Genomic DNA, 22,642 nt, shown 5'->3' on the forward strand with positions numbered 1-22,642 from the left:
CATAACATCAGAGGCACTGATGTCCAGGAACAAAGATGCAAAAAGGCAAGTCTCTGCCACGGCCATCTAATATCGAGAAATAATGAGCGCTCTAAACATGCTTTAATTGGCTTGGCTTGGCCACAGCATAACAAAACATTTTTACATGCAGGGGACAAAGTCACAGTTGGACCTTCAACAACAGAAAATTTCTGGACATCCCTGTGCAACACTGACCAAAATGAGGTCATTGTCTCAGCTAAACCCCTCTCTGCTCATAAATCAAGGCACAACTTGTCAGCAGTGTCCACTTCATTTGCAAGAATTTGGCTGATATTTCAGACCGTTGCTAAGAGTGTACATGGGAATACTCAGAATAGAGGCACAGAGGAATTGACGCCTCAACAGCAGCTGTCAAAAGTCTCCAGATAAATGCTCTTGTTATTTCTTGGGAGACAGGCATCTACTATACCATGACTGTCCTGCTTTATCTGTGCAGCGGTACTCCTGGTAGAGGCTCCAAGTTCTGCATGCACTCTGCAGAATACAAGCTTTTGAGTTTGGCTGAAACCCACAAACAAGCACTTTTGCATTAAATGGTGTAATTAAGAATTTATGCCATTTGGTTTGTAGCTAAGATTCATAATCTCTATGAAAAATGTCAAAAACAAGGGTGGTGTTGCATGGATGCCCATAGGTTGCACTATATCTTCTGCTTGGGCCAAACTGCAGCAATCACAGCCAAACTCAACCTTAATAGCGTTAAACACAGTTGTTAGTCCTCATCCTTGAAATGCAAAAAGTGAAACATACTACTACAAACAGTAACACGTAAATCTCTGTCTTGATTGTCCAAGCATATATCGTCAGATAAGCAGCCAAACGGGGTTATGTTAGAATGAAACAGTCGGATGCTTACCATACATATAAAACTAGGATTAAGTAGCTCTACAATGAAATACAAGAGCTACACTCTTTCTTTGCATGTCTTCCACATGGATCATTAGTTGGAGAGGATGATGAGTTCTTGCCCTGCTAAAAAGCTGCTCATGCTTCGTCTCCAGTGCAGACACTCTGATAGCCTCTCTATTAGCACTGCTAATCATGGCAGAAGTAACTCTCTATGCATCTTCTCCCTATCTTGTACTGGTGACCCTCTCTTACAGGGCTTAAGTAGGCCCAAGAGATCAGGTCTGCGTGATATCTTAAATTATTACTCCAACTACAGAAAATGCACTTGGGAAGTAATACCTCAGCAACAGCTGTTGAAGCAATGACACACTGCATCTCTATTGGTCACTGCACAGATTTGATTGGTATTTAGAGGCTCTGTGGCCAGAACCTGCTGTAAATGCTATACAACATACCCTCAACAATGTTCAACCAATAATTCATCTCTTTTATAACGTTGTGTAAATATTTTTCAGTGTTTTATGGCTTTAGAAAAATCCAATTTTCATGCACAAGCTCTCGGTTCTCCTCTCATTAAAACCAGCGTTATCCCCAGAGTGTCTTTCACTGATTGGTTTTCTGGCTATGGTTTTACCCTTCATGACACTGTCCAGAGCAGCACAGACAAGGGAGGGATGTTTCGCTTGCGTGTGTCTTTGTGTGTGTATGTGTGTGTGTGTGTGTGTGTGTGTGTGTGTGAGTGTGTGTTTGTACATGTCTTGCTTGTCAACGGGCGCACCACTCCCTATGATGTCCGCAGCCCTGAACCACGATGACTGATCTTTGATCCTCGGCCTTGGCCCTGAGTGTCAGGGGTATAGACAGTGACCGAACCAACCATGCTGAGCCAAGATCCCACAGAACCACACCCTGAAGCCACAGAACCATAAGTGAATCTCATTCCCATTTTCTTTCTCTCCAGTATCGTCATACACCGTAGAAAATTTGTTCATGCCACTCTAAGTGACAGCAGTGACAATATTCAACATCGAGAAAAGCCCTATTGGCAGCAGCGACCTGGAAGTGAACTTCAGTGTATGATGACATTTCCTATGTTGGTTCCCACTGCAAATTAACCTTGAGCTTATTTCTGGTGCACATGGGAAAATAAATTGTGAGGATCAGCAGGGCTTGGATGAACCACTAGGCCCCATCAATTAAGCTGGCAGTGCATTTTGCGTACAGCAGTGTTTCTTAATCTACACATTAAAAAGTGATGTCTCTGGCGGGCTTTGCTCGGGCTGGAGAACAGGCGTTTTGTTCTGAGTGTGGGTCCCACAGTGATGCTACATGTGAAAAAGGTTACAAGTCCTTGGCCTGCTGCATTAAACAAACACAGAAGCTAACCATTTCTGACAGTCGCTGAGGTATCATGCAGAACTGGATGAAGACACGAACAGAGTATCCAGTGGACCTCCCTTTGTTCCTCGTGTCTCACACACATTCTTTGGCCAAAATGCACATTATTTTTCATTACATGCGAGGAAAATGTCATCATCATTGAACAGGTGCTTTACTGGGCTGGGAAAGGGTGGAGAATACAGTTGGTGCCGCCTGACACCCTTCATTGGCCTTATTATGAGGAGATAGTGTGGGAAGTTCGGAAGAGTTGACTCAACCAATAAACAGCTCTTTTCAATACTGCATGTCAAGACATTACAGAACAGATGTGTAGGTGTTGTAGACCAGCAACACATGGCAGTCCGGAGGAGGCGTGAGGGAGGAGGAAGGTGAAAAGGACAGAAGGTAGGAAGACAAAAGACTAAAGTCCAATTGGTGAAAAAGGTTGAGAGATACAGAAAGAAAAGACACACAAAAAAGATATTAAGATGTTGTCCACAAGATTATCTCTTCACTAGCGTCTTTGGCCCAAAGCAATGTTGCCGGATTGGGCGGTTTTCTGCCCAATTGGGTGGTTTTGGGTTGCATTGTGTGGGGTTAAATAGGCTTGGACAGGTGGTTTACCATGAGTTGGGCTGGGTTTTTTTGAAGGCAGAGCACAGATGTGGACAATGTTTAAGTTTTATAATTGCACTTGTGAACACTTGCTGTTGTATCATTATGTCATATTGAAAAATTGTGATGAACAATACTTTTGTCTATGAACTTGTTTGTATTGTTAATTGCAGATAATATTTGGGTGGGATTTTTTAAATCATTTGGGTGGATTTTGAGCAATTATCTGGACAACATCAAACCAATCTGGGAACGCTGCCCTCGAGCTGCCTCCTCACGTTCCAAACATGAACGTGCAAGCACAGAATGTTGAGCTGTTACGGCCAACAATGTTTTTGGCTGTCATATGGCCTACAGTACAGTACAAAGCCCTTCCACAGTACATCAATTGAACGATTGAATAATTGACTTACCCTGAAATCTAGACGCCCGTAAGAGCCAAATATTCAGTTTTTTTCCATCCAACAGTATGAATCAGGAAAATATGAGGAAATGTCTGCGCTATTCAAATAGCACTTTTAATGATGTCCAGACTGAGAGCCAGTTAAAACAGTGAAGATATACTGATGAGGTCATTCACAAATGTTTAAAGCCACAGATTATCATTGACATTACTAAGGCTTGAGGTGAAGGGGTGATATTTAAATCACAGAAACTGTACGAATGGCTCAGTGAGGCTGCACTTTGGCACAGCGGTCATTGAAGCTAAATACTAACATCAGCATGTTAACATGCTCACAGTAACAATGCTGACATATTGATGTAAAGCAGCTATAAAGTTTACCATGTTCAACAACTTAGTTTAGAGTGTGAGCATGCTAGCATTTGCTTATTAGCACTAAACAATAAGTACGGCTGTGGCTGATGGGAATGCCTCCAACTATTGAGTCATACAAAGGTCATGGACAAATTGAAAGTTTGACCTGGCTATTGTGCTGCATGAGAAGTTTAGGTATGACAAAATACGCTAGACATTTCTTCTGGGGATGATCAATGTCTGCACCAAATTCTGTGGAAATTCATAACACAACAGTGACACATGACAGAGCAGAGGGTCTGACCTGGCAGGACATGGTTGGGTGTTGCAGGGCATCAGTCCAGTAGCTGGTCTTGATCTGGGATTGCAGTGGGATGTATTCACTTGCACTCTCAAGTCTTTGTAGCACGCTGACTTGGTGTTCATCTGGCCTGTACGGGTTATACATCAAGAAGTTCAAGCACATCATTATTGAAGGAGAATATTATTTTCCACTCCGCCTGCCTCCTGGAAGCTATACAATAACAGTAAAACCAAACTGGAGGCTTACATTTACAGTTTAATTCATAGTGTGTCCAGCTGTTTGTCAGGATGCTATCAAATGGATTGCACTTTATAGAAATGCAATATGTGAATATGTGACACCTGTTTAATAATGTGTAAGCAACATGTTACTGATTTCATGCTGACACTCAAATGCCTTCTACGCAGTAAAATGCATGCTGATGGATTTTAAACATGTGTGCCTTTTCACCACACTTCCTTCTGCTTGTGGGATGTGCAAACAAAACATTTGCTTGTCTCTGTAAAATATGAAAACTTGAACATTTTTTTTATCAACTTTCTTTGTTAAAGTTAAGCATTATTTGACTTTTAGATTACTGAGTTCTGGCACCAGTTTAGATCCGGCAGTGTTGTTTGATTCACGTGAAACTTGAATCGCAGCTTTACAGGTCCTTAGCTTGGTATTTGGCCTTAGGCAAGGTCAATCTGCGCATCGCAACTCATGCAGGTCAGTTAGTCAGTCACACTCTTTAATAAAGCTAATGACCCCCAACCCATCACGGCCTACAATCAGGACACAAAGAGGTGGAGGTGGTTAGGGTGGGCCGCAACAGACCAAGGTGGGGAACTTTAACCTGCAGTGTCAGTCAGTAGAAACTCTACACTGGGAGCTTTGTTCACACTCATGAAGTCAACCAAGTGCGCGCACACACACACACACACACACACACACACACACACACACACACACACACACACACACACACACACACACGCACACACGTGCGCACACACACACACACACACACTTAGTCCAATGAAATCGAGTCTCAAATCACTGTACCAGGGTCTGCCTTGGTCTCTGTGTGTTTGTGTGTGCTACTTTAATTCTAGACCTCCAGTGGGACAAAGGCCACTGGTTGAAGCCATGCATGTGTGTGCTTGCTTGCTTTCGTGTATCTGTGTGTTTGTGTGTGTGTGTGTGCATGTGTGTGCATGTAATAGCAGGTCTCCAGTGGAACAAGAGGAGGTCCCACCAGTCCCAAAGAAGAGCTACTAATGTCCACTCAGTAATGATGGGAACGTTCCCCCTCTCCATTTAACCTGCAGCTAAAAGCCTTATTATAGATCAGAAAGGTCAGACTGAGCATTAGATGCTGGCCCAGACTGAAGATCTGCAGCTGATCTGTCCTTTTTCATCAAGCCAATAGACTCTGAAATCATCTTAGCATTATATTTTTTGGAGGAACAGCTAACTGGGCAACAGATTTGATGTAATGAGGAAGATGAAAAGGACCATACTACACTTTGAACACATCTGCTGTGGCAGTTTGGAAAAAAATATGCTGACTTGAGTGCAATATGATAATGCAGACAGAGAAGATTTTTGTCATGCACGTCTACACTCACCTCCAGCACAAGTTGCTGAACATTGGGAGCGTATGATGGCCCATGCATAATTGTGTTTGACGTGATTTCTTTTCTCATCAGCTTTCTTCAGAGTGTACTCCCAACGGACACCTGGGTTCCAGCCCTGCAACAGTATCTGCAGGAGAAAGAATATGGTGAGAATGATGAGATGAATGATGACAAAAAGCTCAAAGAATACACACAGGTAAGTAATCAAGTAAGTCGCAGAGGAATGATCCCTTACCTCTATGACCAGTGTTTCATTGGTGGGGCCAGTTGATATGAGGCTCTCTGGTCTGTTGTAGGGTCTCTTGTATTCAAAAATGGCCCCAGCGATGGGGTGTCTGCCTGGCCAGTCCACTGTCCAGTGTCCATTGAGGTAGTAGTGTCTTTGGGTGTCCCTGACAGCCAGACAGGAGCTGGAAGTATTCAACTCCATCACACGGATACTCCGAGCCCCTGCTGGGATGGTCACCACCCCATAGTACTCTGAGGAAGAGTAGAAAACTTCAATCACAATCATAACTAAAAGAAGACAAAATGTTTACAATATGAGCTAAGCTGCTCTCATTTGTAGTTTTTGTGTGGACTGTAAAATAAGAAAACGCAGATTCAGCATAAGGGATGAGGAGATGAGTCTTTTAACATGTGAATTGAACTATGTCACTAATCTGACTCACGGTTAGTATAATGCTGCTTGGTGTACTGTCCTTTGTAGATCTTGCAGGTGGAGTTGTCTCCTTTGCACACCCCGCAAGCATCAGGCACAGCTGTGGAGCCCAAAACACGGTCACAGCCCACTCTCTGTGGGAGAAAAACACCATTGCTTGAGACAAAAAAGTTGATTATATTCACAAAGTGCACCATTTCATCATACTGTGAAATAAATGACAACAGCTGAAAATTACCCTCATTTATCCCTTTTGTGGTGACAGGTCAGCATTTCCTTTTTCGTGACATTTAAAGTAGTTGTGAAAGGGCATCTATTGATGTTCTCTGCCGCTAAATCCATTCTCAGAATTTACAGCTCAAGTTCAAACAGTTTACACATGATATCATCTCCAAAAGAAATCGAGCAATATAACTCCAAACACTTTACACGTCAATCACACCATGTTACTGTCTCACTGTTTGACCTTTCAGAGTATTACCTCACACAGTCCGTCAATACAGACATTAGAACTGTCCTGCGAGCAGAGCGTCCCGTCCTTAACTTTGCTGGCCAGGGCGAAGAAGAAATCGTAGCCTTCAGCAAAGCAGTACAGCTTACATACATCTTGATCTAAGAGGAAAGGAAAGAACCACAAGGGCAAAATGTTTACGACCATGACATGGTCTCCTCAGGACTCCTCTAATGGAACAATAGTCTTACCATCCACTCTCGTGTATGGCCTCCAGGTGTAGTACCATCCTCTGAACTGTTTGCTGTTGAACTCTGCACACTGCTGTGCTCTGTAGTCAATGGCGTTCGGGGGACAGTCGTCAGTGTTGCAAAGTTTGTACGACCTGGAGGAGCCCTCACAGAACTTCCCTCCATATGCAGGTCTGCAGAGAAGGATTGATAATATGCAATCAAAACAAAACTTATTCAGTATTTCACGAAAAGTTTTTCTTCTTGGTGTCCTGACTTTTTCTCTTATGTGTGTGCTTTAAAACCAGACCAGTTCCAGAGGAATGGCTGTCACTGTGTTAGTGAGGCTTGCACATCAACTTGGTCTGTCTTGCTGTCAATCGACATATCAATAGCATTATGAACAAAACTAAGAATTACGCTTGATTGTAACCCCTCAATGCATGTTTTTATAGTGATCCAAGCAACATTTGAGCATCATTTTTGGTTGGGTTGGTACAGAGTTCACTACATAGTTGCCTTATTCATTGGTTATGATGCTTTAGTGAACTATTCAGATTGACTGATAGCGAGCCAAACTTGTGGTTGTCTTACTATTCTGTAAAGAATGATCATATTTGACGACTTTACAGTTCTAATAAAATGCATTTTGCAGCAATTTTTCCTGGAGGAACCTAGAAAATGTGCAATGCATCCATATTTGAAGCCAATAAGAGACAGGAAATAGGAAAAAGAGATTTAAAGGCCGACTGAATGGGTGTGTGTCGTGTGTGAGTGTAACACTAACACTTACATGTAATACCAGACTGCAATTCATTAACATGAACCTCTGAGGAAAAAAACACACTTGTTGCATTTGATCTGAGTGAACGTATGTCTAATTACAAATAACACTGAATTTCATTGTAATTCTTTGCATTGGCATGACTGATATGTGAGCTGGCCTGCCTGTAAATGCATCTGTGTGAGTGTGCCTTTGTGAAGGTCTCTCCAATCACAGGTGCATATCCCGTGGCTATGTTCCTTAAAATCCCTTCAACGGGACAATTACACCTTCTATAAGCCCTCCAATCAGATTGTCACTTATCTCTCTCCCGCTCTCAGATTCTTTCCTTTCATATCTCTGCATTTCATCTTTCCCTTTTTAAATCCCTTCTCTGTCATCTCTCTGAACCTCCCTTTGCCTCCACGCTCCTCTCTCTCCTCTTGCCTGTCTTTGTCTTCCTTACCCACCACCACCATCTTTGCTCCCTCCTCACACTCTGTCTAATTTAGCCCGCCACTTGTCAGCATGTTGGCATGGTATGATAAAGAGGAGGCCCCGGCATTTTGGGATAGGGGCCCCCTTCCTGACTGGCAGTGCAAATAATCCTGAGTGACTGATGAGCAGGGCACTAAGTGAGCAGATAAGTGATGAAGCGACAGACCCATGTGAGCAATCTCACTATTTTAATCATGTGTCTTAATATACTCTTGGCTTTGAGTCAAGCGAACAGAAACAGTGCAGACCATCGGCATACCAAAGCTTGGTGACTTGATAAACCTTGAATAAGTCCTCTGTATTACATTACAATTAATATTTTGTGATTCAAATACTTACTTGAGGAGGTGACCATTTGGTACATAAACAGCTTTTGGTGTGCTTTTTGAGCTCTTTGACTGCATAATTTCAACATTTTCTCAAATACGGTTTGTGTTGACAGATTTCTCAAAGAAATAGCTACAACACGTTTATTTTTTTGAACAAACAAACAAAAAAATGCAGTGTATTCATTATTGAGCTTAAGATGTGCTAGTTAAGCTAAGCTAATCGCCGGCTGGCATCACCTCTACCTCCATAACAAGCTTAAGGCACAAACATGACAGTGGTATTGATCCTTTTGTCCAGCCCTTGAAAAGAATGTGAAGCATTTCCCTACATTTCAAACTACTCCTCTAAAACTGGCTGCTGATGTTTGCATGTTTGTCCTGTTCTCATGTACCTGGGATTGCTGCACTGTCTCTCTCGATAGGTGACTCCGCTCTCACAGCTTCGCGAGCATGCAGACCAGGACGACCACTCCGACCACTGGCCATGCTGGGGCCTCGGACCCTCATCGCCCTGTTTCACACACTGGCCCCTACGACACCACTGGAGAAAGTGAGAGAGGAATCATGAGTAGGAGAGAGGGAGGCATGGGAAGGGAGACGCCCACAAGCAAAGAGCAAAGTGTCATAAAAGTGTCAAAAACAAGACTTTCCACTGGACCCTGCCCTTTATCTTCTTTATGATGACTGTCTGTGAAAGAGAGAAGAGGTCTGTAAGATCCAGCTTCCAGGCTTAACTGCTGTCAAAAAGGTCGTGGTCTGGTCCTGGTTACATGCTCACAATCTATCAGTGAAACTCCAGTTGTGCTGCTTTTTGGACAGTCTCTACCTTGAGCTGTCATCAGCTATAATTAACAGAGCTAAAACAAACACAACTCAAATGTGGAAAAACTGTCTCATACTTGACATAGGATATTCTCCTACAGTGAAATAATACATTTACCATTGTTTTGCACTTCATGCTGCTCGATACTGTATTTAACCTTTTTCTTTTTTTTTCTTTAAAGTAACTCATTTAACTGCAAAAACATGAAACAGGCTGAAAAACTGTTGCCAGCAATAATGCACAAAACAACTAATCCATTAATGTTTCTTCACTGCTGAAAAACATTTTTTCAATTTTAGTTCTGAAACAAAAGAGTAAATATCTGCCAAGGCACTGAGAGAAATTTCTTTCCAGTGCAAATCAAGTCTAAAGGTAGTGTATCAGCCTTTTTGTGATTGCGTATCAGTATTCACATGTGGTGTCTAGCTATTTTTGTAAGAAGTGAACTGGAACAGGCAGATTTTTACTATGCATTTTCCATAATTTTACTGGTGGAGTATGCAGAGAGCCACTAGCTGCTCCATTTTAACCCACAGAGAGGAGCTTCATTGGGGTACACAATAACCTCCACAGACACCACCACCCCTCTGTACAGAGGCCACCTTGAATGAGTGGCTTTCCACCCATGAACACTGTCAAATGTGTTCCATGAGGCAGCAAGGCAGAGGAGTTAAGTTAAGTGAATACAGTTTGTCTGCAGTACTGCATGAGACGATAGATATGCCCCAGGACGCACATGCCTCATACTCCCGAATCAGTTATTGACTGTATGCGCTTCAAAAAAGGCTGATTCATGAACTAACCGACCAATCATGTGTTCCAAAATGAGCAGCACTTCACTCAAGGTCGCTAAATGTAATGTGAGAATGCTTTGCGAAAATCTAGGCTCACTTAAAGCAACATTATGTCACAAGCTATTTCCTGGCGCAGGATTGAACTGGATTTGTACATGTCAAGATGACATCAGTCACAATTTACTCAAATGCTCGCCTTCGAGTGATGTCAAGAACCTTTGCAAGCGTGCACACTGTGCACACACTACCCTCATGCATTATGCATTAGTACTAATGGGGGGGCATATATTCACATGTTCGTGTTCTCACTGTGTATTCATGCCTGCACATGAGCTCACACACACACACACACACACACACACACACACACACACACACACACACACACACACACACACACACACACACACACAGCCCTCCAACTAATCTCGTGGTCCTTGACTAAGAACTAGAACAGCTGATTTCCCCTCAGTTTCCCCCTGCGGCTGAGTGCCATGGATTCCTAAGTGAGCCTGTCATTGTTTGTGTTCAGTTAATTGTCCCATGGAGGGAGAGGGCGGGATTAAACCATCAAGTTCAATATATTGAGAAGCAAATGTCAATGAGGGGCTGTCAGGGGAGCGAGGGTAAGAGAGAGCGAGCCTTGGGGGAGAATCGTCTTGAAAGAAGTAAGGGAAGAAACAAAGAATAAATAAAGAGCGCAGATTGCTTTTTGGCCCAAACCCCAAAGGCATATTTTTGCCATGTCAGCAACAAACCAATTGCAGCTTCTCCCTGAGGTAAAATAATGGAGGAAGAGTGTGGTACCTCTATCAGAAGGAGAAATTTTATTGACACTGCACTCAAATGAACCCAAAATCGAAAACACAATGATGTCAATCCAAACTCTTCACTTACAAGTTAATTTATTGGTCTGCACTGGGACACACTGGTGTGTAAAAAGACGCCGTTAAAAGTGCAGTGTCACTCAGTTCAGAGCCTTTTGTCTTTAAATTGCAAAACGGAGTGGGAGAATCAGCACTTTATAACACTAAAACACACAATAAATGTTACTTTTATACTAGTATCTCTATAAATTTAGGCCATCACCTTATAAAATACTGTCATCCTTTGTCCAGTGCAGTTTACTCACTCAGAGGTCTATGGTATCCCTTGGAGGAGGAATCTATGCGTGCGTCTGTGTGTGAGACACCTCTTTACAAGCTTTACACTGAATGTCACACAGTTGATAACACTAAGCAGCACACTGAAAAAAGGGAAACTCCAATCCGAAATTGAATTCACTCATTTCATTGGCCTTGCGCAGCTCAGTCTGTTAATGCTGTGCAGGGAATCTTAGAGCTGTTAACTCCAATGTTTTTCCATCGTGCTGTTCTGTTGGAGGCTATATTTTCACCAAAACTGCAAAAGCCTCTTTGATGCCTTTCATTTGTGGATTTATTTGGGAAAATGTTGCCATGGAGTGGTGTACTAAGAAAAGTCAAGTTAAACAAAAAACAAAACCCACATGCTGTCCTCATTTGAGACAACAACACATGTTTTTCAAAGGGGTACGGACTGTGAAATCATTTTTGCTCCTTTGGCGAAAGAAGGAACAAAGGTTATCTTAGTAATGGTGTGATTAAAGCTTAGCTCTAACCCCTGAATGGATGCTGTTTTTTTATTCTCTTTACAAAAACATGATTCATGACAACCTGAAGAAATAGGCATCTAGCTTCATGTCCATGCTACCAATTTGCCTCAGAGGTGAAGGATCAAAAAGTCCAATAGAAGTGACTGGGTTCCCATGGCAGTCATGTGACGCCACTCTAAGGTGACAAAGCTTGTGAGCGACTCACCCACCCCTCTGTTCCTCACACACACTCACACACACACATGAAAACACGTGTTAAGTCACCATATCAGGGCCGCAGGCCGAGCCTTCAGCCGCTGGCATGAACTTAGTTTCACACTTCCTGCCGACACGGTGGCACCACAGAGCCTTGCAGATATCCTGGAACAACACGGGAGAGAGGCAAAAGAGTAAGTTACATGGCGCTGCTAATATGTTTTCATGCTCCAAATTTCAGATGTGGGATGATCAGTGTTCGTCTCACAACAGCTGTAAATAAAGCGAGCAATGGGAAAGACGATAAATTATGATAACATTGTTAGTTTGCCACTAGAGAGCTATTAAAACATGTTGATGGAAACTTGCTGAAACAGAGATTGTCTGAATAATGATCTCCTGGCGAGCTATCAGTGTGCAGCAACCTTGTAGTATCTCCAAAATATTTATGCTTCAGTAGCTAGGATAACAACATTTTAGGAAAAAAAAGAAGAAAAATACATGCAGTTTGGGCCAACTGTTGGAAGGCATTATCCAACAGGCAATTCAATGCATCACTGATAATAAAAATGCACACCCATTGTCTCAGCAGCAGAACGATGAAAGAATTAAAGGATTTTCATGTAAGTACGGCACATCATCTGGTCAGAACACACACAGGATACATTGAGACAAAGAGATAATGCTATGTAATAACATGCATTAAAAGGGCATAATTGCCTTACCAAATTTGAACATGATGTCATGACTGTGTTTCTAAGAAGTGGTCTGAAAGATTCAGATGGGAATGCCGGGTGGTTTCCCTGCTCACATTGCCTGAGAAACAGGGCCTGCTACTTTTTAACATGTCCACTCTATTACTATCTGAATGACTATATCAGATTTTGACAACTCAGTGCAGATGCTGACAGGCACCTCGGCCTTCAGCTCTTTGCTGCCAAGAGCCACCATGGAATTCATTCCAAGGCCTATTTGTCCAGCTGTTTTGCTTGCTCAGGCCTTTTGCAGCAGTAAAAATGGCATACAGAAACAGAGAGAGAGAGGAAAAAGAGTATGTAAGTGAGTGATGGAAGGAAAGGACAGAGAGAGATGATGGACAGAGATTGAGTTAAAGAGAGAAAAATGGAAAAACACCTATACATGTTATTTAGCTTTTTTCTAGCATAGCCCAGCTCTATCTAACCACACGCACCATAGAGAGTATCATTTTTCTCCTCCAGCGGCACCTTATCTTGACAACGCCTGCCAAAAAGTTTCATGAAATATGAATTCATTACACGATGAAGTGCACCGCTGAGGCCGATTCTTGTAGTGTTTTTTTATGAGTAACAAGTGTTCGGAAAGACAGTGAGCATGATGGCTGCTTGGGGATTTTTCGGGCCCTGTGCACCTTGCTGCTACCAGGTGCATGAGCAAAGACAGTGCGAAACCAAAAGCAAAACCACTTGGGAGCAATTCTCAAATATCTGATAGCTGAAATAATGCACGGATGTTTCCATGTTTAGATGAGGCTAAGGAGGATACCATGTGCTGATATCACGGGTTTAAATCCAGCTAATAATCTCTGCGGCTTTCTGAAGCCTAATTCCCAACTCTGCTTTTCCATCACAATCTTCAATAAAGCAGAAAAATAACCTTGAGGAAGAGGAAAACACTTGCTGGCAGACTGGCAGTCATGTCCCATACTCCAATCGATTCAGCAGGATATTTTAACTATAATTCACTGACTGCGTTAAGACACATTATCTCTCCATCCCATGGATATGCTTATCCCAGAAAACTAATGGTACTGTCTCAAGAAAAGCAAATATCTGTCCATTGAGTCCTTTCTTTGGAGGGGCAGGTGCATCTTCAGGTGAGGTTCAGGTAGAGAACCATATTTGGATCTCTAACACACATGCAAGCACACCAATAATGCGTCATTAAGCATTGAAGCGATTCAAACCCTATCTGGACTCTGGCAGGGTATCTCAAACAGTAACATCAGCAGTAGTGAGACAATGGGAGAGCAACAAGAAGAGATTCCCATTGGCAACCGTCCAGTGTATATTTAGTCATCCATCCCAGTGAGTATTTTATGAGCAGCATTATAACTCTCACTGTTTGCTTTGTGTGTGTGTGTGTGTGTGTGTGTGTGTGTGTGTGTGTGTGTGTGTGTGCGCGTGTGTGTGTGTGTGTGTGTATGTGTGTGTGTGTGTGTGTGAGAGAGAGAGAGAGAGAGAGAGAGAGCCCTCACTATGCATGCATGAGTGTATGTATGCACATGAGGGCATGTAACCGGAATCACTTTCTCTCTTCCTTCATCTCCCTTTCTTCTTCCTTTTTTCCTCTACCTCATTCCCTCCGTCCCACTCTTGCTTTCTTTCTCTGTTTTTCCAAAGATACAATTGCCACCACATTGCTTTAAACTAATTAAGGACGAGTTTGAGCGAGTGTGCTGAGAAAACCCCTGAGAGAATTATAGCATGGCATGGGATTTTAACTCGTTTTTAAATCTGCATGGGATGGCGAAATCGAGTCAAAATCAATTTTACCTTCTTAAAGTCGAGGGTGCAGAGTTTGGCCTTCTCGCCGAATTGCCATTTACACTGTGTGTCTGCATCGTACAGCTCGCCAGGCAGCTTCTCAGGATACCGATACTCCTTGACTGCTCTGGGTTCATCTGACAAGCACAGAGCCTGGGCGGAACTGAGGGAGAGGAGAATGACAGAGAAAAGTAGGCAACAAAAAAAACCTTGGTGATATACAACAAACATGCAAATATAAACAGCCAAACAGACAGGTGATTCACTGGTATGCTTCATCAATGGAGGGTAGCTAGTTTAGAGGTTTAGAGCATCAGCCCTCACTGTTCCATTGTTTCCCACTTTGGAGAGTACCGTAAAGTGTTGCCATGGAGACATAACAAGTTGCCAAACTCAAACCCTGAGGGCAATGGTTTTAATGCATCAGACACTCAATTATGACAGACATAAAAAATTCTTGCCCATATCGCCCATATACTAACACCAGCGGGGGTTTCCAATGTTAACTGATATCACTGGTTACTATACAGAGATGTTTTACAGCTTATGCACTGCAGTCAAGGGAATATAATACAAAAACATGGCGGAAGGAGAGCGAAAAGGCAAAGTATGTTGGAAGGGTTCATCGTGCTAGTGAGTGGTCCTGATTGCTTTAGCAGAGTCTATGTGTGTGTGTGTGTGTGTGTGTGTGTGTGTGTGTGTGTGTGTGTGTGTGTGTGATCTTCTATTGCTTTATGGGTCCTATGTGTCTACAGAGAACAATGGCTGTTCCGCAAGTGCAATATTCTCATATTCTACATTATTCACATAATAAGGTTTCTGAAAAATACATTACATGTACATCGTACACACATCAGCAGGCACACAAGTAAGGCCTGTGGGCAGGCACACAGGCAGTCACTCACACATAAAATTACAAGTTCAGTGTAGCTGATTTTGAGTCCTGTGGAGCAGCTTTTTGTCTTCACTGATGACACTGCAAGAGGCTTAGGGCAAAATGTTTTCTCCAAATTGAAAATGTAACCACTGTATGTCATGAGATCATCATCAGATGGGGATAAAAACAAATAAAATAAATAATGAATAAATAAAATAAATGAAAACAGTTCCCATACTGTTCTGATTGCCTGCAGATCTGCTGACTCATCTCTTCCTGGCAAAAACCGGTATTTTATATTCACCATGGTTTGACACAATTACAGTACTGGCAAGAGAAACAGTGGTGGACTCTCACCTGAAAGACACCTGCTGTCCAGAATATCTGCTTAGCATCACTGAAACTACAGCCTCTACAGTGATTGCTGATTGGAGTCAACACCTCTGACAAAAGAGCATCACCAAAATGCTTTATGAAGCAATAGTTTGACATTTAAGTACAGTCATGCACTCTCTTGCTGAGAGTCAGACAAGAAAAGATCAATACCGCTCTCAAGTTTACAGTGACCATGCAGCTGGAGCAGGGAGCTGGTTAGCTTAACTTAGCATGAACACAGGGGAAACAGCTAGCCTGGCTCAGTCCACAGGTAGCAAAATCTACGTATCAACACCTCTAAAGCTCACTAATTAACACATTATATCTTGCTTCTGTACAAATCCATACCAAAAATGGAGTGTAAAAACAACAGTTCTGGCGGGTCCAGAGTATTTCTTGGCCTGAACCAGTAACTTCCTGGCAACTAGCCCAGCAACTTAGCACCTCGGTTTTTCATGCTAGCTGTTTTCCACCTATTTCTGAGCTAAGCTAACCTGCTGCTGCTCCAGCTACATACTTATCGTACAGACTTGGGACTCGATAGTTACATCTAACTCTTGGTGAGCGAACAAGTGAACGTGTTTATTAAAATGTCACAAGAGCTTCTCTGAGGGACAGACAGACTCTGCAGCATTTCAAGCTATGGGAAAAGAAATGGGACCTCAGGAGAATCTCTTAACTTTCATGTATTGCTGAGTTTTTGATGGGTTCCATCAGTGCTCAAAACAACTTCAAGTGGCTTTTAAAAGGGGATTTTGCTTCCCCCTCCATGAAAGTTGCCCATCCATTTTAGGCATGACAATGAGCTCAGACGAAGCGTCTGACTATACATACAGTGCTGGCACAGTTCTCTGTCACAGCTGATTGAGGAGAGGCGGATTTAGAGCGAGTGTGATGTAAACTCTGCTGGCTGACACAACACTTCCCTCTAGAGCAGATGAAGGCAGAGACGTTTAGGAGGTTCGGTTAACTCACTGAGACACATTTAGCCAAAAATATTTAAACATCATAACATTCTGTTGATTGCAATTAGGACAACGTACAGCATTTCAGCATTTTTGTCATTCAGTGATTATACAGGAAGACGACCCCTGGTTCTTTCAGTGGTGCAGAGATCCCCTCCACGTGGCCTCAGGGGGGTGATGGGAGTTTAATATAAGGCTGACAGGCCTAACAAGGGTGAGGTCACCCCAGCTCTAATAACCCAGCGAGGAAATACACTGTCTGTCTCCACCACTCTGCGAGGGGAGACCTAACAGTTCACTTCACACGCTGGTAAATTTAGTGGAGGGTACTGGCTCTGGGTTATCTTGTTTCAAGCACACACATGCACAGACACATAGTAACACAGCCAGAGACATGGACACTATGTCTGGGATGCTTGTTTTCTTCGCTTGGATGGGCAGGCTGTATGCATGAAAATGCAGTTACTGCACAAACACACAACCAAATTTCTTCCCCACACACATTCACTCACATGTACCTGCGTAATGCATATAGTATGCAGTCTGTAAAGCAACAGCAGCACCACATAGCACTTAACTTAGTTGCTATGTCAGCTATATATTTCAGCCTCACTCACACATACATGCAGTATGCCTATTTGTCCTTGATTTTGCAAAAAAGGCAAGCCCAGTAATAGTTATAACAGGAGAGCAGTTTTTCACTTGGCACTCGCTGGATCAGAGCAGCATTTGTAACTGATATATCTGCTGCTGACATGTTTTTTCTACAACACATGTTCATCTATCAGTAACACATGTTGAATATTATAAACACAATGCATGCTAAAAGTGGCTATTGCCAGGGGGACTCTTGCTTTAATAATTCTGTTTATAAACTGATACAGTGCTTTATGTCTTTGTTGCATGAGCACTTAACAAAAGTTGGCATGAGGATTTGCTCATTATTCAACAATAAGGCCATATGGCTGTGATGCAGCTCTTATTTTCTGAAAACTTCATAAGACTCTTCAAGCAGTGATACCCATAAATGCCATTCATTGGACAATGAGTGCTCCTTAAATCAATTCTTTTAGCAATGATCAGCACAAAATGAGCAGAGCAGTAACTGAAAATCTGGCTGCTTACTTGAGGAAGCGGCTGAGGTACTGGCGGCTGCAGGCAGACCAGGAGAAGATACCATTGTGGCCGGCTAATGTGGGAGACATGATGTTGCCCTCTGACTTTTTACAAACGTTCCCTTCACCGTCATGGACCATTCCAAAACTGGAGAATAAGAAAAAGGCAACATTTCAGATTCTTACACACACATAGAGGGCGGCTGTGGCTTGGGAGATATACTATAGAGGCTTTTTTTTGGTCATTATGTGATCATGAGAGGGATGGGAACCCTTACTTGTGTCCCGATTCATGGGCGATGGTGAATGCCAGACCCAGGCCCGTGTCTTCGTTAATGGTACAGCTCCGGTACTTGCTGCACATCCCACTAATTGGAGCAAAACCTGCAAAACCAGCGATACAGTTTTTACATCACAGTTCAATTATTTCATCAGTTGCAGTTCCACATCAGTCAGTTCCAGCATAAACTGCAATGAATTGTTTACTATAACAATTGTCACGCTGTCACGTTGTCAATGGTGGTTGTGGACTGCATGCATAATATCAAACACACCATGGCTAGGTTTAACCCCCCTCCATATTTTAAATATGAGAATCAGTGGGAACATGCCTTGGTCCCTGTGCTACCTTTCACCTCACTTTGAATGATTCTTTCTCTGCCTTTGTGCCTTTCTCATATCTCTCTTCCTCTATTAAACTCCCTTTCAGTATTATGGACACACACACACACACACACACACACACACACACACACACACACACACACACACACACACACACACACACACACAGGACCCCTGGCGCTGAATCAAGAAGGATAATACCCATGGGGGCTTCCCTTAATGTTTTTGTCTCAGTGTCTCAGGGAGAATTTAGCCTTGTGTTTTGTTATTTTACAGCTCTAAGTCATCTGCCATAGAGTGCAAAACTCCTTAAGTAACATTCTCATGTACATAACTATTATGAATACTGATATTAACCATAAGTAGGAAGATTGACTGTGAGAACTGTCATTTGGTTCCTTTTTTGTGTCAGGAAAGAGGTAGATCATTGATATTGTGTACTGGTTTTGAAATATGGAGGAATGCAGTGAGGGATTTGGCTGTAACAGTAATACAAATAAACTGTGTTACATACTGGCTGGTCGCACTAATGGTCATTTTGCTTTGCACCTTTGGGAATTAGTCAGAAGTAACTCTTTTTTGAGAGCGCACACACACAGACACACACACAGACCTTTGAACTGGGCTTTCATAGCAACGATTAGGGCTAATGCTAGCCTCAACGCTTTGAAGTCAAAACTTAAGTCTGGGTTTTGAAGCGACTGTGTGTTTGCTGGTGCATATGTGTGTCTGAGTGTGCGTCACTCTGTGTTTCTCTGGGACACACAATTGAAGTTTTTTCTCACAGTGCGGAAGACAGCAATGTGTTGGCATGGTCATTACCACAAACAAGCTGTTGTTAGTTTGTTAGATGGTGTGCACCCGTGTGTGTGTGTGTGTGTGTGTGTGTGTGTGTGTGTGTGTGTGTGTGTGTGTGTGTGTGTGTGTGTGTATGTGTGTGTGTCTGTGTGTCTGTGTGTGTGTGTTTAAAGTAGCTGTGCTTGGTCTGTACTTTTGTGAATGTTCTGGGATTGAAGTGAAAACATGATTTGCATGATTCATTGTCTGAACCTATATTCTTCTGGAGGTGTGATATTGTGTGTTATTTTCTATAAACTTACATTTTTACATGACATGATTCAGATTTGACCATCTGATAGTGCTTTTTTATGGTCACTACTGCAATGACTTTTCTTTTTATTTGCTGCTTAACTATTTTTTCCACACGTGTGTGATACTGTATGGCTGAAAAGACCTTAAAGCTGCACATTTTTTTCAACATCTGGTTTAGCTGATGTGACCCTCACACCGTGTGACAGAGGCACCGCACACCTTCCCACAGAAAGACAGACAGTAAGAGAGTATTCCATATTTCTATCAGGAGCAAGAAACAAAGATGTAATAGGGACAAATAGTGTTCATGTGACTCTTTCAAACTGAGTTACTGTAATGCCACAAAAATAACACTTCAAGCATCTTGTAACTGCACAATCTACATCTTAATGTTGCAGGTGTACCAAGAGTGTCACAGGGCTCGTTCTTCCAAGAGCAGATGTCGAGTCCTGTGAGGAGGATGGCGTGATCGTGGTGTTGACCCTCTCTGCCTCCCAGGGTAGACTGCCAGTGGCAGAAGCTGTTGAGTGTGTGGTCTGCATGGTGGTTGATCACCAAGCCATCCTGTGAGATAAGGCAGATAAAAGGAAGCAGAATGAGAGACAGTATTGTCTGTATGGGGGGAAGCTGTGAGCACAATGTTTTATAGATTCAAATGAGAAAACTGTCACTCAAATGAAATTGCATTCCCTCTGCTTTGATAGATATCTATAAAACCACCTCATAACATCATAGAAGGAGAAAAGGCAGTTCTATAAGCTTACATTCATTGCTGGTATTTAGATAACCAGATCATTGCCTGGTCTTTACAAGTAATTACCAAGATCTTTAAACACATGTATATCAAAGGCAGCGTGAGGACGTGAGAGGGGACATTGATTAAATAATTGTTGCTGCTAAGACAAACAGACATTTTTGCCATTTTTGGCATTCCTCCCTCCAGTAATTGCCTCTTAAGGAAGACTGAAACCTATTAACATCACAGGTGGATGGAAACTAGAATCCGTTCTCCTCGACCTGTTTGACTCTTTTTCTTTGACAGTACCCCACCTGTTTCTCCCTGCTTCTGTCCCTCTCTCTTCTTTTTTGTACTCAAGCTGTCCTTCAAGTCCTGCACTCCACGAGAATTTCCCTCCTGAATCTGGCAAAGATCCAAGGAAATGTGCACCCTATAATTAACCACTGTAAAAGTCCTTAGTAGTTAGGACGACCCCAGGGAAATCTCTCAGAGACCTGAGAGATCTGGACCTTCAGGCATAGACACAAAAAAACAAACAAATGACGTTGTCGTTTACAACCCCACAAACCCATTTTAAAATACAGCTATCAATCAGAGTGTTTGCTGTTTGAGATGCTGGACGATAAGAGGGTTTTAACCTGACAGTGCTCACAGGCTTTGAGATGCTCACCTGCTCTTCATCCAGAAGCACGAGGCCCACTATCACTATGTTGATGTTCCCCCCTATCGTACCGTCTTTGAAGAGACTGGAGACCTAGAAGGCACACAAAGACATGTTATTATATATGGCTAACTCCACTGTTTACAGAATTCTACAATCATCTAATCAAAGTCCTTACATGATGACAGTGTTCTCAGCTAGTTATCAAGGTTATATCTTCTCCAAAGCAAGTTAAATACTTTAGTTGTTTTACCAAGTCTGTCCTCAAACAATACTCAAATACCAACTATACATTGAAAGAGTTGAAAGAGTTAGTGGTTACTATAATTGTCCCTCCTGTCCCTGCTGGCTAAAATCCCTTCAGCTGAGGCTAATATGAGGCTAGCAGTTTGACTGATCATATCAAGAGGGTATCTTGCAAGGTTAAAGTCTTTTTATTGCTTTGGATGGCTTGATTAGGTCAATAAGTGACTTTTGAAGTATTTTTCTGTCTTTGGAGATGCAGTCAGTTTTTTTCATAGAGCTCCAAATCAGAAGTTGTCTGAGGAGCAGGTCAGGACCGTCCTCTTAATCTACAGATACCCAATGATTGCCCCATAAGTAAGCACTTGGAACAGGCGTGAGGAAAAACCTTGGGCAGAACCAGGCTCTGGTAATTATTATCATTCTGGTAACAAAATAAAATACTTCTTCAAAAAGCTTGTGGACTACAAAAGTTTAGTCTCAACTAACTAAACATGTCCTACATTATGTTTTGATGTTAGTAGTTATACTCGTGGTACATAAATCCTTGCACCAGGTACACACATAAAACAGACAGGTCTGTGTCGAATGTCTGAGACAACACACCTCGACATTCCTGTAGAAATAACACTCAAACCCCTTTTTATGGTATTGGCGAGGTATGACAGCCACAACTGCTGTTTCCAATTCAGCTTCTTGTACTTGCAGGGATATCTGACCATCAATCAAAACAGTTTGGGCTTTGAATGTGGACTCCTGATCTTATGCTGTTGTTCGCTCTCTCTTCTTGGGCCCTGTGAATACCTCAGGTGCCACTCACCAAGCCTTTTTCTCCCCCTTCAGGAACACTCTCATTGGTTCCTTATGTTCTCGATGTTTGGTCTTCCTCTGCACTGACTCATGAGAAGACACATGGCTGTGGTTTGTAGCCGAATTCGAGCAAAATTCTGAGGTCAGAGAGGCAATCAAAACCACTTACTTAAACTAAGATCTCCTGGAACACCAGTGTTTGACAGAGTTTCAGATTTGCACCATTCAACAGATAGAGTGAATCACTGTGTTTTCACTGCCTCATAAAGAAACAATCACCAGTTTCCATAGAGCTTCAGTGTTTTGTGGTACATAATGCACAGCGTGTTTTTTAAAATCAGCAATTACAAAATGTTTCTGAAGTCTTCTACTCTGCTGCAAAGAAAACATAAATCTGTGCAAATCCTGGAGCAGCAATCGCGTTTAATTTTCAACAAATATTAAATAACCTTTTCAAGACCCATGAGAGCTGGCAGGAGGGGCAGGGGGTGGCGTGTTTTCTATGAAACCCCATACTGTATTTAGGTGACTCCTCTGAGGCGGGCTGTGACTGCTCCAACTTGGTTTCTACTAAAAGGGACTGTGTTTTCAAAATAGACAGATTATCTTTGGATTTGTCAGTCAGTCATTAAGTAGCAAAACGAGCATGACGGAATTTGCTTGCAGATCAGCT

General features: G+C 42.5%; 1 protein-coding gene across 1 annotated transcript in view; it reads right to left on the reverse strand.

Moving 5' to 3' along the window:
- The window catches only part of LOC139334036 (A disintegrin and metalloproteinase with thrombospondin motifs 16), a 50,120-nt gene that overhangs the window by 9,026 nt on the left and 18,452 nt on the right, over positions 1-22,642 (reverse strand). The window contains exons 6-18 of the mRNA XM_070966775.1: positions 20,926-21,009; positions 19,921-20,080; positions 18,079-18,184; positions 17,811-17,948; positions 14,478-14,631; positions 12,013-12,108; positions 8,891-9,039; positions 6,930-7,102; positions 6,709-6,839; positions 6,238-6,361; positions 5,802-6,046; positions 5,558-5,693; positions 3,948-4,074 (exon numbers count right to left, since the gene is read on the reverse strand). Coding sequence (XP_070822876.1) covers positions 3,948-4,074; positions 5,558-5,693; positions 5,802-6,046; positions 6,238-6,361; positions 6,709-6,839; positions 6,930-7,102; positions 8,891-9,039; positions 12,013-12,108; positions 14,478-14,631; positions 17,811-17,948; positions 18,079-18,184; positions 19,921-20,080; positions 20,926-21,009 — 1,823 coding nt within the window. The remainder of the gene's footprint in view (positions 1-3,947; positions 4,075-5,557; positions 5,694-5,801; positions 6,047-6,237; positions 6,362-6,708; positions 6,840-6,929; positions 7,103-8,890; positions 9,040-12,012; positions 12,109-14,477; positions 14,632-17,810; positions 17,949-18,078; positions 18,185-19,920; positions 20,081-20,925; positions 21,010-22,642) is intronic.

Source organism: Chaetodon trifascialis, chromosome 7 (genome assembly GCF_039877785.1).
Source record: "Chaetodon trifascialis isolate fChaTrf1 chromosome 7, fChaTrf1.hap1, whole genome shotgun sequence".
Classification (NCBI taxonomy): Eukaryota; Metazoa; Chordata; class Actinopteri; order Chaetodontiformes; family Chaetodontidae; genus Chaetodon; species Chaetodon trifascialis.